The sequence below is a fragment of the Notothenia rossii genome (assembly GCF_949606895.1).
Source record: "Notothenia rossii genome assembly, chromosome: 11".
Classification (NCBI taxonomy): Eukaryota; Metazoa; Chordata; class Actinopteri; order Perciformes; family Nototheniidae; genus Notothenia; species Notothenia rossii.
In genome coordinates, this window is record NC_136910.1 from 10,940,156 (window position 1) to 10,952,681 (window position 12,526).

A 12,526-nucleotide genomic window follows, 5' to 3' on the forward strand; every position below is an offset into this window, starting at 1 on the left:
TATTCATAACTTTCATAATTCCAGAGATGCATCCCATAATTCATCACATTTTTAACATGGAAGTCAATGGAGAAACTCTTCACACTTGAACAATCTTCATGCAACTTCAACTGCTAACTGCTCCTTCATACTTTCACTCAGAAACCTCATTCCAACTTTAGAATGTTACACATCTTTCTGACATTATTTGTGTAACACGACTTTTAAATCTGATTCTTGCTTTTAGAGATATTAAACATTGTTCAGACCTTGGTAAAGACGCCTTCTTCAGATTTTCGAGTGCGTGATGTCACAGCTAGAGTGGAGGACAGATTTAATTTTGCCTTCATATTTTCTTTTAAACCTGCCATAATTCCCAAACCTAGCTCTATGTCAATTATGGGGGTGTCATCATATGCCGTTTCCATGGAAACGTATCCCTCGCCATAAAACAAGATGTCGCTGTAACTCCAATGGACACAGTCCAATCGCCCCCCAAACTTCGCTTGTATATCACCGGTCCATGCCTCAACAGTTCTACGCCAAATCTGAGATCTCACCAAAGGCTGTTGCCATGGAAACGCATCCCTCGCCATATAACACAATGTTGTCGTGATACCTATGCAAATGGTCTAAAACAGCACCAGACTTCAGATAATGGTTAATGGTCCGGCCCTCAACAGCTCTATGTCAATTATGGGGTGTAGTCATATGACGTTTCCATGGAAACGCATCCTTCGCCATGAAACACGATGTCGCTGTAACTCCAATGGACATGGTCCGATCGTCCCCAAACTTTGCTTGTATATCACCGGTCCATGCCTCAACAGCTCTACGCCAAATCTGAGATCTCACCACAGGCTGTTTCCATGGAAACGCATCCCTCGCCGATGTTGTCGTAACTGATATGAAAATGGTCAAAACACCACCAGACTTCAGATGACAGTTAATGGTCCGCCCTCAACATGTCTATGTGCCATTAGTGAGTTTTCCTCAAAAGCTGTTGCCATGGCAACACATCCCTCACCGTAAAACACGATATTGCTATAACTCCTACGAAAATGGTCAAAAAGTGCTCAAACTTCACGTGTGCTAACAGTCCAGCCGTGAAGACATCTACGTGACAGTTTTGAAATGTCTTCAAATGCCGTTGCCATGGCAACACAATGCTCGCTATGAAACACGGTTTTCTCATAACTTCAGTGAAAATGCTCCAAACAGCCCAAAACTTCACAGGTTTGGTAACGATGCAGCCATCAAAACATCTAAGCGTATTATGGGGTGTCATCAAATACCATTGCCATGGCGACAGATCATTCGTCATCAAGTTAGTTCAATAGTTTGCAGTTCAAATATTCTGCTGCTTTTCCAAGCTTTTTTACTTTCTTTTCTTCTCTTATCACACATTCAAGCCCCCAGTGTTCATGTATCATTTCTATCTAAATTCTTCACTTTCTTCTTACACATTACATTTCAGAATAGCAATTCAGCGTCAGCTTTTCAGCATAAAGCATTCCCACTAGCAATTTCTTCAGGAATTGCATTCTCTAGTTTTAAATGCTGCTTACCATGCACAACAGATGGCTGCGGTGCAGCAAAACATAACTTGACATTGACAAACAGCAGAAAGCTAGCAGCTGTTACAGTTTGAAGGCACATACAGGAGTCAGTGTATAGCAATGATGCAAATCATGAGGGCACATCCACGTACCAGTGTTTCCTCTGTAGTTATTCTGCAGTGGTAGAAACCACAGCAATACATTTCTAACAATAAAGTATAATTTCTCCGTACAATTTAATTGCAGAAACAAAATCTAAATGTAGCATTTATAAAGTACATTTCAAGTACTAATAAAAATGTTACCAAGATATTTCAAATTTCTTACAGAACGAAATACATTAGGGAAACACCAGCAACTACCAGCACAAAATAACATTTGATGGAAACACCGGTACATCGAGAGGCGCATCAGAGCCGTGCGTTTACCTTCCAGACTATACGAGGCAGTAGAGGCTGTGAGGACATCAGCTAAGTGGAAAACAGGCAAGATCAATTATGAAATAAAGGGAGTATCAACGTAAAGAAGGTGTTAGAAAAAGAGACAGAATAAAAGTGAGAACAGAATCTGATTCAAAGGTTACTTCATATAAAATCTACATTTCATGTATGACTCATTTCAGCCCTAGAATCCATTGAAAACAAATATCGGTGACGTTTGTGTTAGTTTATAGCTTCTGAAGTTTTGTCTCCAGGGCTCACAACCCATCCCAGTTCTCCTTACCATCTGATAGAGACTCATAGTCGTAGTCGTACTCGTCTTCTTCCTCTTCCTCTTCCTCATTGGTGGGGTTGTTAGGTGAAGTAACCCCTGGTGACCCGTTGCTAGCCTGTGCCTGCATGTGGGCCAGCTGGTGAGCCTGTAAAAGGGTTCAAATGTTGTTTTAAAAAACAGAAAGTGCTGCAAAGTGATAAGAAGTGCATGTCAATCATTTGGAGGGAGAATAATATTTACACTGATATACCTGTAGCTCACATTTGATCTGCATCTACACATACTCTGGGATTTTTAAACTATCAGCAGATAATCTTTACTGCATATGGTGTATACGGAAGAACATTATCTTAGGTAAACTGAGTGAAAATGGTGTACAGGAGGTGTGCATTTGAGCACATTAGCATCTATTATTCATGTGACAGCACTCTAATCAACACTGCTGTATATTGAATGTACTAATGCTACCTGCTAACTATAAATAATGTACATGTTTATGTATGTGTGGACAGGAAGCCTTCTTCCTTTTTGACCTTTTGTTTGAGTATGTCCACCGGCGCTTGGTGTGCTTTGAGCTTCTTGTTCTTCAGGAGGATTCTCCCCCGCAGCTGCAGAGGAGACGGCAGGTGAGGGTCATCGTTGAAATCACTCTCAAAGAGGAAGCGAGTCACAAGGCGTTCCCCAATCACCGTCTGAAGGTAAATATTGAAAGGTGATGGACACACAGTGAATAAATGATGTGAAATGATACGCGGTGGAGACCAGAACATAATGCAAAGCGATAGAAGTAGTGAAGAAGTGATTTTATCAACACAAATAAGATTCCAAATAAACAAGTTCAAACGGATGGAAGTTGGCCAGAGGCACAAAGCTGTCTCATCATGAAAGACTCTTTTTTTTGTATCAAGCCACTCAGAAGTCAGCCTCCAGGGAGGAAAGGAGGCTGGGAAGTTTTGTCAGATGAAAGCACGATGATGTTCCATGATGTCTCCGTCATGCCCAGATTTGTGCGGGTGAGTAAACAACAAAGAAAGGCACAGTTTTCAGCCTGAATTTTATCAAAGCAAGCCTCTGGCTATGGAAAATATGTTTTATAAAATAAATATAAATAATTTTCTACCGTTGATCAAGTGTGGTTGGGCCAGAAACTGGTAGGTGCATGTCATTCCTTGTATATAAAGCATGGTCTTGTTGAAATTGAGCATGTGGACTTACTAAAGAATCTAGAGTTTAGGTTTGGGTGCTGTCATACCTTGAAGATTTCAGCCATCTTGCGTTGCTGTGGGAGGGAGCAGTGGTTCTCTATTGAGAGGATGACGGGCATGTCCGAATTGACAAATGCAGACCGGTTTACTGCTTCCACCACATCCTGCAATATCATAGAAGAAATTGTATTCTCAGAAACAGCAAATATAAGACAATGAAGCTCTATGGAAACTACTAATGGCATTTACTAAAACATTTAGATAAAAAATTCAAATAACTTACAGTTGTTTAAGAACTGGCGTTTGGAAAAATATGGTTACTTGTATTTTCCACAAGAACAAGCAGCTGATGAACTCAGGTCAGTAGATTTGTTTTTATTAATTACCTTTGTATAAATACATCATACAGCGTTGTGTAAATTGCTCCGTTGTGAGCCAGTGATTAATTGTTCTTTTCTTCTAGATCTTGTTTCTCTATTGAATTACTCAAATGCATGTCTTACCTTGAAGGGGATTTTAGTGGTGAGTGTGTGTCCATGATAAATAACTGGCATGCCATCATCTCCATCCCAGCAGTCCAACTCGACGCTCCTACAGCCTTGAAGCAGCACCTGGTGAAAGATTGCAGTAATTGATAAGAAACAAACGTAACAAATAGGAGTTATGGGTCAAAATGTAAGAATAACAATTTAAGATATGGCTTTAATATGTGAAAGGCTAACTCACCTGACTGTAAAGCTCAACAGAGGACTCTCCTTTGAGCTGGTGTCCGGTCAGATAGGTGTTATGAGAAGACTCAATGTAGTAGTAGGACAGAGGGTACTGCAGCTCTTCTGGGTTCACCTGGGATTCCTCTATACGAGAAGCACAGTTCTCCTTATCCATCAGGAACCTGGAATGGAGGATGGGATTGTTTGACAAAAGAAACATAATGCTAATATAAGCTTCCCATGTTATGTCGTTTTTTCTATACCTTGCAAAGCCTTCAAACGACATCCAACCCATTTGTCTCATGCTCAACGAGGGCTCAAATCTCTGCAAAACATAAAATCCTTAATTACCATTATTGATCAACATTACCCTCTCCTTCCTTTTTTCTGAGGTTTCATTACAACCGTAATCCATTTATCCATCTTGTAAACATCTACATCAGGCACTTCTCTCATCTATCTCTCAGTCCCTAACTACAGTATAATGCTTTCATCTCTCCCTCATGATTTAGTCAAATAGATTTTTTTAAGTGCTCTCCTTGCACTTTCCTCAACCCTTTCTTCCAGGCTCTACCTGTATAATGCTGAGAATCTCGTCGTAGCTCAAGTGCTCTCTCTGACAGTTCACTAGGAAGTCGTTGAGCTGAGGGATAGCCAATCCCAAGACGCCCAGTGAAGCATTTTCCACTCCCGTCCCGTTGGTCACGATGCTGGCGGCTGCGATGGCGTCTGAGATCTGCCTCTGGTTGTCAGACATCTGCTGCCTCGTCCGGATAAACAGGCCAAGGTCAGAGCCATTGCGGGTTAATAAGTCTGGAAAAGACCAAGAGACAAATAAGTTAAAAAGTAGTGTTTGGCAGACTTTATTGACTGATTAGACTACGGTACATAAATCAAGTGTTTTTACCGAGGTCTGGCTGTAGCCCCGTGTCTTTATCGTCGATGCTGAGGTTGGTGTAGAGAGGCGCAGACTCTGGAGTTGATCGACTGCAGGGGACAGCGAAGGTGTCAAACAGCTCCTTCAAATCCTTCCTGCTTCGGATACTGTGGAGGAAACAGCACACAGCAGATTATAGTCCAAGATTATTATCCACCTAAAACTGACAAGCAGTTTATTTTAGGATTTGTATTCCAATTTCCTACGAAACAGATGTGCAGCAGCATTTGTGTAAGATAAGCAGACAAATCATTTTTTTTAAAAGCCTTGTTATAATAGACAGTAAGTATTTTCTCTACAGAGCATTGGATCAATTTACCCTTATTCAAAGTTTGATCTACATTTATTTTCAAGGCCAAATAAAAAGTCACATTAATAAACTTTTGTGTGACAAATATCCTCCATTTCTAATATTTGGTTTTGCTGTACTTTATATGCTCCTTGCTATTGCTAAACAGAGATTCTAAAGGGTATTGTACTTCCAGTTTCTCAGCATTGCTTTAGCTGAGCAAGTGGGGAATTTAAGCGGAAACTGCTGGGCAGTGGATGAGAGTGTACCTGACAATCTAAGACATGCAGGAGGACTGGTATACTAACATTGTTTCCTTTGATTTGACAGGGAAAAAAAGTTATAGAAGCTAAATATTTTACGCAGAAGAATGTCCAAAGTCTGATAACCCTGAAAAGCATTTATTGGATGTTATCTAATCTCTTCAGCTGCTATTGATAACAACGCTGCAGTTATACAACCAGAGGGAGAGAGATAGCAGGAGAGAACAGAACATGTACAATATACGCTACAGGCCTTTACTGAATGTCAAAATATGACATCTGTAACCAGGAAAATGTGTTTGAATATATGTTTTAGGGGCAGTGTCTTCCTCCACAGCTGATACAGTGCAACAACAATTTGAAAAACAACGAAACAATTTGTGGGAAGATAATATGTTGTCAACACCTGAAAGACTTGAAGAGCTCGACAAACTCGATGAAGCTCATGGTGCTGTCAGAAATCATGAGATTCTGGAAGCCTTTAAAACAGCCTTTACCACGACCGTGCCATGACCTGCTAGTCCACGCCCTACAAGCCGAGGAAAATGAAAAGAAATCCCGAGGGAAACACAAAGGGATGAGAATCCAAACTTCCAAGTCTTCCACTTCCACTCCAGTCTTTGTTTACAATACGGTACGTACCCTGGCTGTTGCTTGACAGTTCCAGAGAGGACAGGAGAGGACTGTGGGCGGGAATGGTTGGACCCCGCCATACTGGAGGAAGACGAGGAAGAGGAAGAAGAAGATCCAAGCAATCCAGGGCTTTTACTGGATGAGAGGGAGAATGGTCCAGGGAAGCTGTCCTCTACACAGGCAAAGAGGACAAATAAGAATCATACAGACAATAAAGTGTGTAGTCTTTGGATTCTTACGATATAATGCCTTTGCTTCGGATACATCTACACATTTTTTATTCTTTGTTTGAATTGAAATAGATGTGTAAAGGGTCACCTGGATCTTCTTGGTCGATGCTGTCAGACTCCGGCCCGTTCCGATACAATCCGTCTTTACAGCTCCGTGTCTTCCTGGAAACCATCTCGTCATCCGTGGCATCCCCACTGTCTCCCTGTGTCGGGTTTGGAAACACAATTTATGTTGAAAACAGGGAACTATTCAGAATTAGAAATTACATCAATGTGAGTCCACAGGGCATAACAAGGAATACATTGTACCTCAAGCTTTATTTAACTTGTTCATGTACTGACCCTGACAAGGACCTTCTTCTTCTTCTTGGCTTTATCATGAGGGCTGTTTTTCTGGCCGCTGGGTTTTTCTACTCCGCCTGTACCCATGTTCCACCTCCGCCCACCAAACAGCTCAATGGCATGAGCCAGGGTAGGGCCTTCGTACCTGCCGTCCTCCTAACAGAGACGGACACACAGAGGGTTATACTTCACTCAATGCTTTTAATTCACAATAATGTTGGAAATAAAGGGGCGTGTACAAGAAAAGTAATGTTAAGTGTACCTGATACATGCTGACATACTGCTTCCTCAGCCACTGCAACCTCTGGTCAGGAAACTTCTTTAATCTTCTGGTTGCATTCACCAACTCTGTCAGGCCCTTGTGGAGCATCCTTGCAGTGTGGTTGGGGGCCACAAAGTGCAGAAGCCTGGTGGCAGGAGTTAGGAGATAACGTGACATATTTAGTAAACAGCAAGGTGTTTTTAAGTACTAGTGTAGCAATGCACAAGCTTTAAGAAAGAGGTATCAAGGAACTAACCTGTTGTCGGTGGTACTGAGACCGTAAAGGAGGCTGAGGCCATTTTCCTCCACCGTCATCTGGCTTAGCTTGTTTTGCAAACATACTGCATGGACGTCCACTCCCTGATGACCCATGAACACTGCCTGTACATTCAAATAGACAAAGTTAAGGAAGTGGCTCAAGACAATAGAAATAAATAACGGTTCTACAGGCCAAAGATGCAGCCTAAATACCAGATACATATTTAATCAACAAACCTTCACAACTGCCAGGTCCAAGAGGCCCTCTGCTAGTCCTGCCACTACAGACTGTCCTAATCCCAGTGGCTGCTCTGCAGGGGAAGCCCCTCCGCTCTGAGGATTACCTGTCATAAATCAAAACATTTACAATATGTTTGAAATGTAGTTAAGCCATAGGAAATTGACCAATATTTATAACCTGTTTAAATTGTAAATGTTACAAAAGACATGGTGCTCAATTACAGAGTATAAACACATATAAAGGATGTTTAAAATATAATAATGACACAGGAAATATGAAATAGATGCCTGTTTTCTGCAGGGGTGTCAAACTCAATTTCATCGCGGGCCACATTATAATTATGGTTGCACTCAAAGGGCCGGTGGTAACTTTAAGACTTTATAAATATACATGGATAAATATATATAATATATATAAAATAATGTATTATTTAACAATATTTCCTCTGCATTGGATTATTATTGGATAGGGTAATAACTTCATAATTAACTACGTCTGAAAGCAGAAGTCTAGGTCAAATAATTGCAAGTAATTGAAAGTCTCTTCAGTGCGCATCTCACACAATGAGATGCATTGTGGGACATGTAGTTTATGGGCAACGTGCTCCTGTAAACCGGCACGTAACCTTATAATAAACGTATTATATTTTTTGGAAGCTTTTGTGGGCCACATACAATGAAGTGGCGGGCCGGATTTGGCCCCCGGGCCTTTAGTATGACACCCCTGGTTTAAAGAGTAATAATGCGAAAGGAAATTGGGCTTGACTGAGATATAAACACACATACAGACAGACATCTCAACTTCTACAGATGACAAGATAAAATAATAAGTTAAGATTTTTACAAAGCAATTCAATTTCATGTCAATTAACTAACTAATTAACTAACTAACTAACTAACTAACTAACTAACTAACCAACTAACTTATTAACTAATTTAAGTCAATCAAATCAAATCTTTTGTGTAAATAATTCTTTAAAACAACAAACTTTAACCCTCTCACTGCTGGAAAATAAATGAGAGGGTTATATTTGAAAATATAACAGTCCGGAAAATACAAATCCCAGACAACAAGGTTGTAAGTTAAACTAAAATGTTTCGTATACTTTCTTTATATTTTCTCAAAGCTATCAAAAAGTAAACTTGTATATTTTTGACATATCTGAACGATGAGTCTGAATAATGGCTAACAAGCTGTTCCAATCTCAGGGGAAACCCACTCTTTTGAATTGTGTAGTGATTTTTTTTTAATGACACGGTCATCACTTACCCCAGGTGAGTGTTGTGTTGTCGGGCTGTAGCCGCAGCAGGCAGCGAGCGGTGAGGTGGCTCTCCTGGTCGTAGTGGATGACCGTGGCCCCCTGCAGCAGAAACTGGTGGACGTCTGGCTGCAGCGACAACACGTACCTGAGGAATGGAGAATACAATAAGCGTGGAGTGTTTGTTGAGCTTCATATGTGTGTGTGTTGGGGTTTAAGTGTGTGTTTCTTACCAGGGAATAAGCTCAGTGCCATGGCTGAAGGCTCTGTGCGTCTCCTCAGTCCCCTGAAACTCCACCTCCTTCACCCCCGGCTCAGACGACAAGTCCCCCTCCGAATCGGACAAATCCCCCACCATGAATCTAAAGATGGGTAGAAGGTGGGTTACAAGAGCAGAGAGGCAGTTTAGGATTATGAAACTACATCTAAAAACTACAAATGTTATTTTATTTATTTCACAGAAATCTGTAAATAAATATGTTTCTTGTTTTCATTTCAACTAGTTCACTTGATGAGGTAAAGTAGTATGTTTTAAACAAACGAGTTACTGTCTAGTCAAAAGAAAGAGTTGAGCTGCATCTACAGTAAGACACAGAAATGTATCCTGTACTGTAGTGCATCAGTTGAGTATCATGCGTCATGCATTTGTCATTGCACATTCCTTGATTACTTAACACGTGTCAAACAGCAACTTTAACCATGTTAATGTTAGGCAGCGTAATGACAATCCTGACACATTTATAACCACTTACAAGACATGGTTTGATTCTGACGGTGTCCTAAAAGAATGGGAACTAGAATAGAAAAAGGGGACAAAGAAGCAAGAAGGGAAGTGTGAGACCAACAAAGATCGAAACAGGTTCAGTACACAGAAGTGAAAAGAAATATAGCAATAAGGTAATGCAAGAAGGAAAGATCAGAAACACATGGAAATAATTCCGAAACATCTCTGAGTAAGAAAGATTATCTGTATCCAAGACAAATGAACTCAATACACCAAGCCAAAATGGAATAAGAGTTGTTATCCTGAGCTCTAATGTGAGCTAATAACTCAGAGTCAGAGAAAACTGTCCAGAAACACAGAGAAGACAATCCAGGTTCCCATAACACAAACAGTGCAGGCCGAGCTTGAAATGAAATGAGTCTTCAACAACATTGTAAGTTAGTGTCCAAATTCCAGCTTGTGTCATTAGCTACCTGCCACTGAAAAGTACCAGAGCTCAGTTGCTTCCTGCTCTGACAGGAAACTAACCTGTTATCTTGTATCTCTGTGACACAGGAGTTTATGTGAACATCTCCTCATCCCAATAACAATCTGCACAAGTGTTTTTCATAAGCTCATTAGCTTGAAACAAAAGGAACATGCCCTACAGACCACATATTTCTAAGCCCTGAATCAGCATCAAGTTGTTTAGTTCATCAAATACAAATGTTTCAATATATTTACAGCTTCTAAAAATGCAATTCTTAGTCTTATGATAATCATTTCGCAGCAGCTGCCTTATTTATTCTGAAAGGGACTCCTTTGGTTGGATGTCCACAAAAGCCTTTTCAGAAACTTCTAACAACGGAACAGTTAAACAGCTCAGCAGTTTTTATAGTTCAGATATAAATCTATATATGACGGACCATATTTTAGTTTGTCTTTAAGTCCTTGTCTGTAAAAGAACAGTTTTGACAAATTGAACTTTGGCAGGAAGGGCCATAGAGCAAAACAATGCAACCTCCCTAGTCTGCCTTAAAGGAGTGGTTTGCCTTTTTTTTCCAATAAGCAAATATATAAGTATATAAAAAAAAACATTTGGGGTTTAATGTTCTTTAAGCACAATACGTGAATAAATAAAATATGTGCTCTACACACCACCTGTTTATCATAACAAGAAGCAAGAACAGGAAATACAGTAAAACAGCCATAAACAAAAAAGTGAAAGCTACTGCAGTAACCAATCAAAGATAGACAATGTTGCGGTTTCTTGATGGATTAAATCAAATGCTATGTGCCATCTGATACTGTACTGTATATCTCATAAGCTTATTTAACACTGCCCCTTTCTAGGGTGGTAAGCAGCACTCTTTCGTCCTTTTTGTCGTTGTTGTGCAGACCCTGATGCTGCTCACTGAAGGAACTCTATCTTTTTGGTAAAGAAAATATAGAAAATATGGAAATGGAGGTACTGACTGATTGCGGCAGCGGTCCCTGAAGGAGTTGTTTCTGGACGTAGGGGATTGGCCAGTAGACGAAGGACTGGTGGAAGCATCATCAGGATCCTCTGCCTCCAAACTACGATTACAGGATCTGGGGGTAAAGAAAGAGACGAGTCAAAGGAGAATAAAGTGAAGAATCATTTGAGAACAAAGCAAAACAGCGAGTAGGAAAAAGTGGAACACAAAGTGGGAAGTGACGAAGACAGACACTTGTGTTGCTTTCACTCCGTAGACGTAAGTATGGATTTTTACCTGATAATCTGGAGGATGTTGCTGACAGTGGCTTCTTTCTCTGGGATGTGTAGTCCATCAGGACCTGACCGCGACATGAAGTTGTGCTGGCCGCTGAAGTCAGACACAAACTAAACACAAACGAAAGCAGATGGAATTTAAATATGATGTCTGATTATGTAAGTGCATGAGTCAGTAATATGAGATGCATGTGTTTGTTAATGCGTGTGAGTGTTTGCTGCACCTCTATGGAGTCCTCTGTATTATCCACAGGTGGTTTCAGGCTGATGATGCTGGCTGTCCCATCCAACGCGTCACTCAGCTCCTTCAGAAAAACCCCACAGAATGGCACCACCTATGGTCAGAGAAAAACACATTCCAAGGAAGAAATAATGTGAACTACTAAAGTGACACATTACAAATTACACCATTAGATTCCCAGGCTGTGGACGAGTACGGTACACCTCCTTTTAATCGAGTGTTTTGTTTTTGTAATTTCTATTGTAATAAAAAGTCAACAGTTTTTTTATTGACCTTATCACTCCAAATCAAACCTTTAAAAACAGCAACCCACCTTGCATCCTGGGATATTGAGGGCTCTGGTCACAACCTTTTTGTACTCAGCAGAAGACTCGTGCTGAGCCATGGCGTCCTTCAGGCTCCTCATGGTCTCGATGTCTGACTGATCCATAAACTGCCACATCTTCAGCACTTTGCGGGACCTGGGGGATAAAGAAAATCTCTGTTGGTCAAATGGGATATTTGCGTGATCAGGTTTTAATAAAAACATTATTTAGACAAAAAGATTCGGAACATTAATCACTGTGTACATAATTGAGTGTTTTTGTGTGTGCTTTTGCACCTGAGTCCAGCCAGAAACTCCATGACACCGTTGTAGTTCCCCATGTTCCAGCAGCATTTAGCGACATGGACCAGGTAGGAGAAAACTTCTCTCTTCTCCTCCATGGAGCCAGCAGTCAGGATCAGCCACGTCACCCATGAACTCACCTGGTGACAAAGAGTTCAACATACAGTTTCAGCCCACTAACACTTTCATTAGCAACAATTCGCTGATTACTTTCTTCATTGATCCATGGTTTAGAAAACAATCTGAAATGTGTTGGAATATTGAGTTTATTATTATATAAAACAAGGAAAAGCAGGAAATCTCCATATTTGAGAATCTAAAAAACAGCATCTTCTGACGTTT

At 40.6% G+C, this 12,526-nt stretch overlaps 1 protein-coding gene across 4 annotated transcripts in view; it reads right to left on the reverse strand.

The window, feature by feature from the left end:
• plce1 (phospholipase C, epsilon 1) overlaps positions 1–12,526 on the reverse strand; it is an 85,349-nt gene that overhangs the window by 14,100 nt on the left and 58,723 nt on the right. For 2 of the 4 annotated variants that reach the window (XM_079660830.1, XM_079660833.1), the window contains exons 10-33: positions 12,179–12,319; positions 11,891–12,038; positions 11,561–11,671; positions 11,338–11,447; positions 11,060–11,176; positions 9,633–9,674; positions 9,114–9,242; positions 8,892–9,028; positions 7,619–7,725; positions 7,380–7,504; positions 7,124–7,268; positions 6,862–7,017; positions 6,608–6,722; positions 6,299–6,461; positions 6,063–6,185; positions 5,075–5,211; positions 4,742–4,980; positions 4,431–4,492; positions 4,184–4,349; positions 3,961–4,068; positions 3,505–3,621; positions 2,786–2,944; positions 2,262–2,397; positions 1,967–2,008 (exon numbers count right to left, since the gene is read on the reverse strand). In XM_079660830.1, the coding sequence (XP_079516956.1) occupies positions 1,967–2,008; positions 2,262–2,397; positions 2,786–2,944; positions 3,505–3,621; positions 3,961–4,068; positions 4,184–4,349; positions 4,431–4,492; positions 4,742–4,980; positions 5,075–5,211; positions 6,063–6,185; positions 6,299–6,461; positions 6,608–6,722; positions 6,862–7,017; positions 7,124–7,268; positions 7,380–7,504; positions 7,619–7,725; positions 8,892–9,028; positions 9,114–9,242; positions 9,633–9,674; positions 11,060–11,176; positions 11,338–11,447; positions 11,561–11,671; positions 11,891–12,038; positions 12,179–12,319 (3,035 nt within the window). The remainder of the gene's footprint in view (positions 1–1,966; positions 2,009–2,261; positions 2,398–2,785; positions 2,945–3,504; positions 3,622–3,960; positions 4,069–4,183; positions 4,350–4,430; positions 4,493–4,741; positions 4,981–5,074; positions 5,212–6,062; positions 6,186–6,298; positions 6,462–6,607; positions 6,723–6,861; positions 7,018–7,123; positions 7,269–7,379; positions 7,505–7,618; positions 7,726–8,891; positions 9,029–9,113; positions 9,243–9,632; positions 9,675–11,059; positions 11,177–11,337; positions 11,448–11,560; positions 11,672–11,890; positions 12,039–12,178; positions 12,320–12,526) is intronic. The other 2 variants (XM_079660831.1, XM_079660832.1) reach the window with 2 other exon arrangements.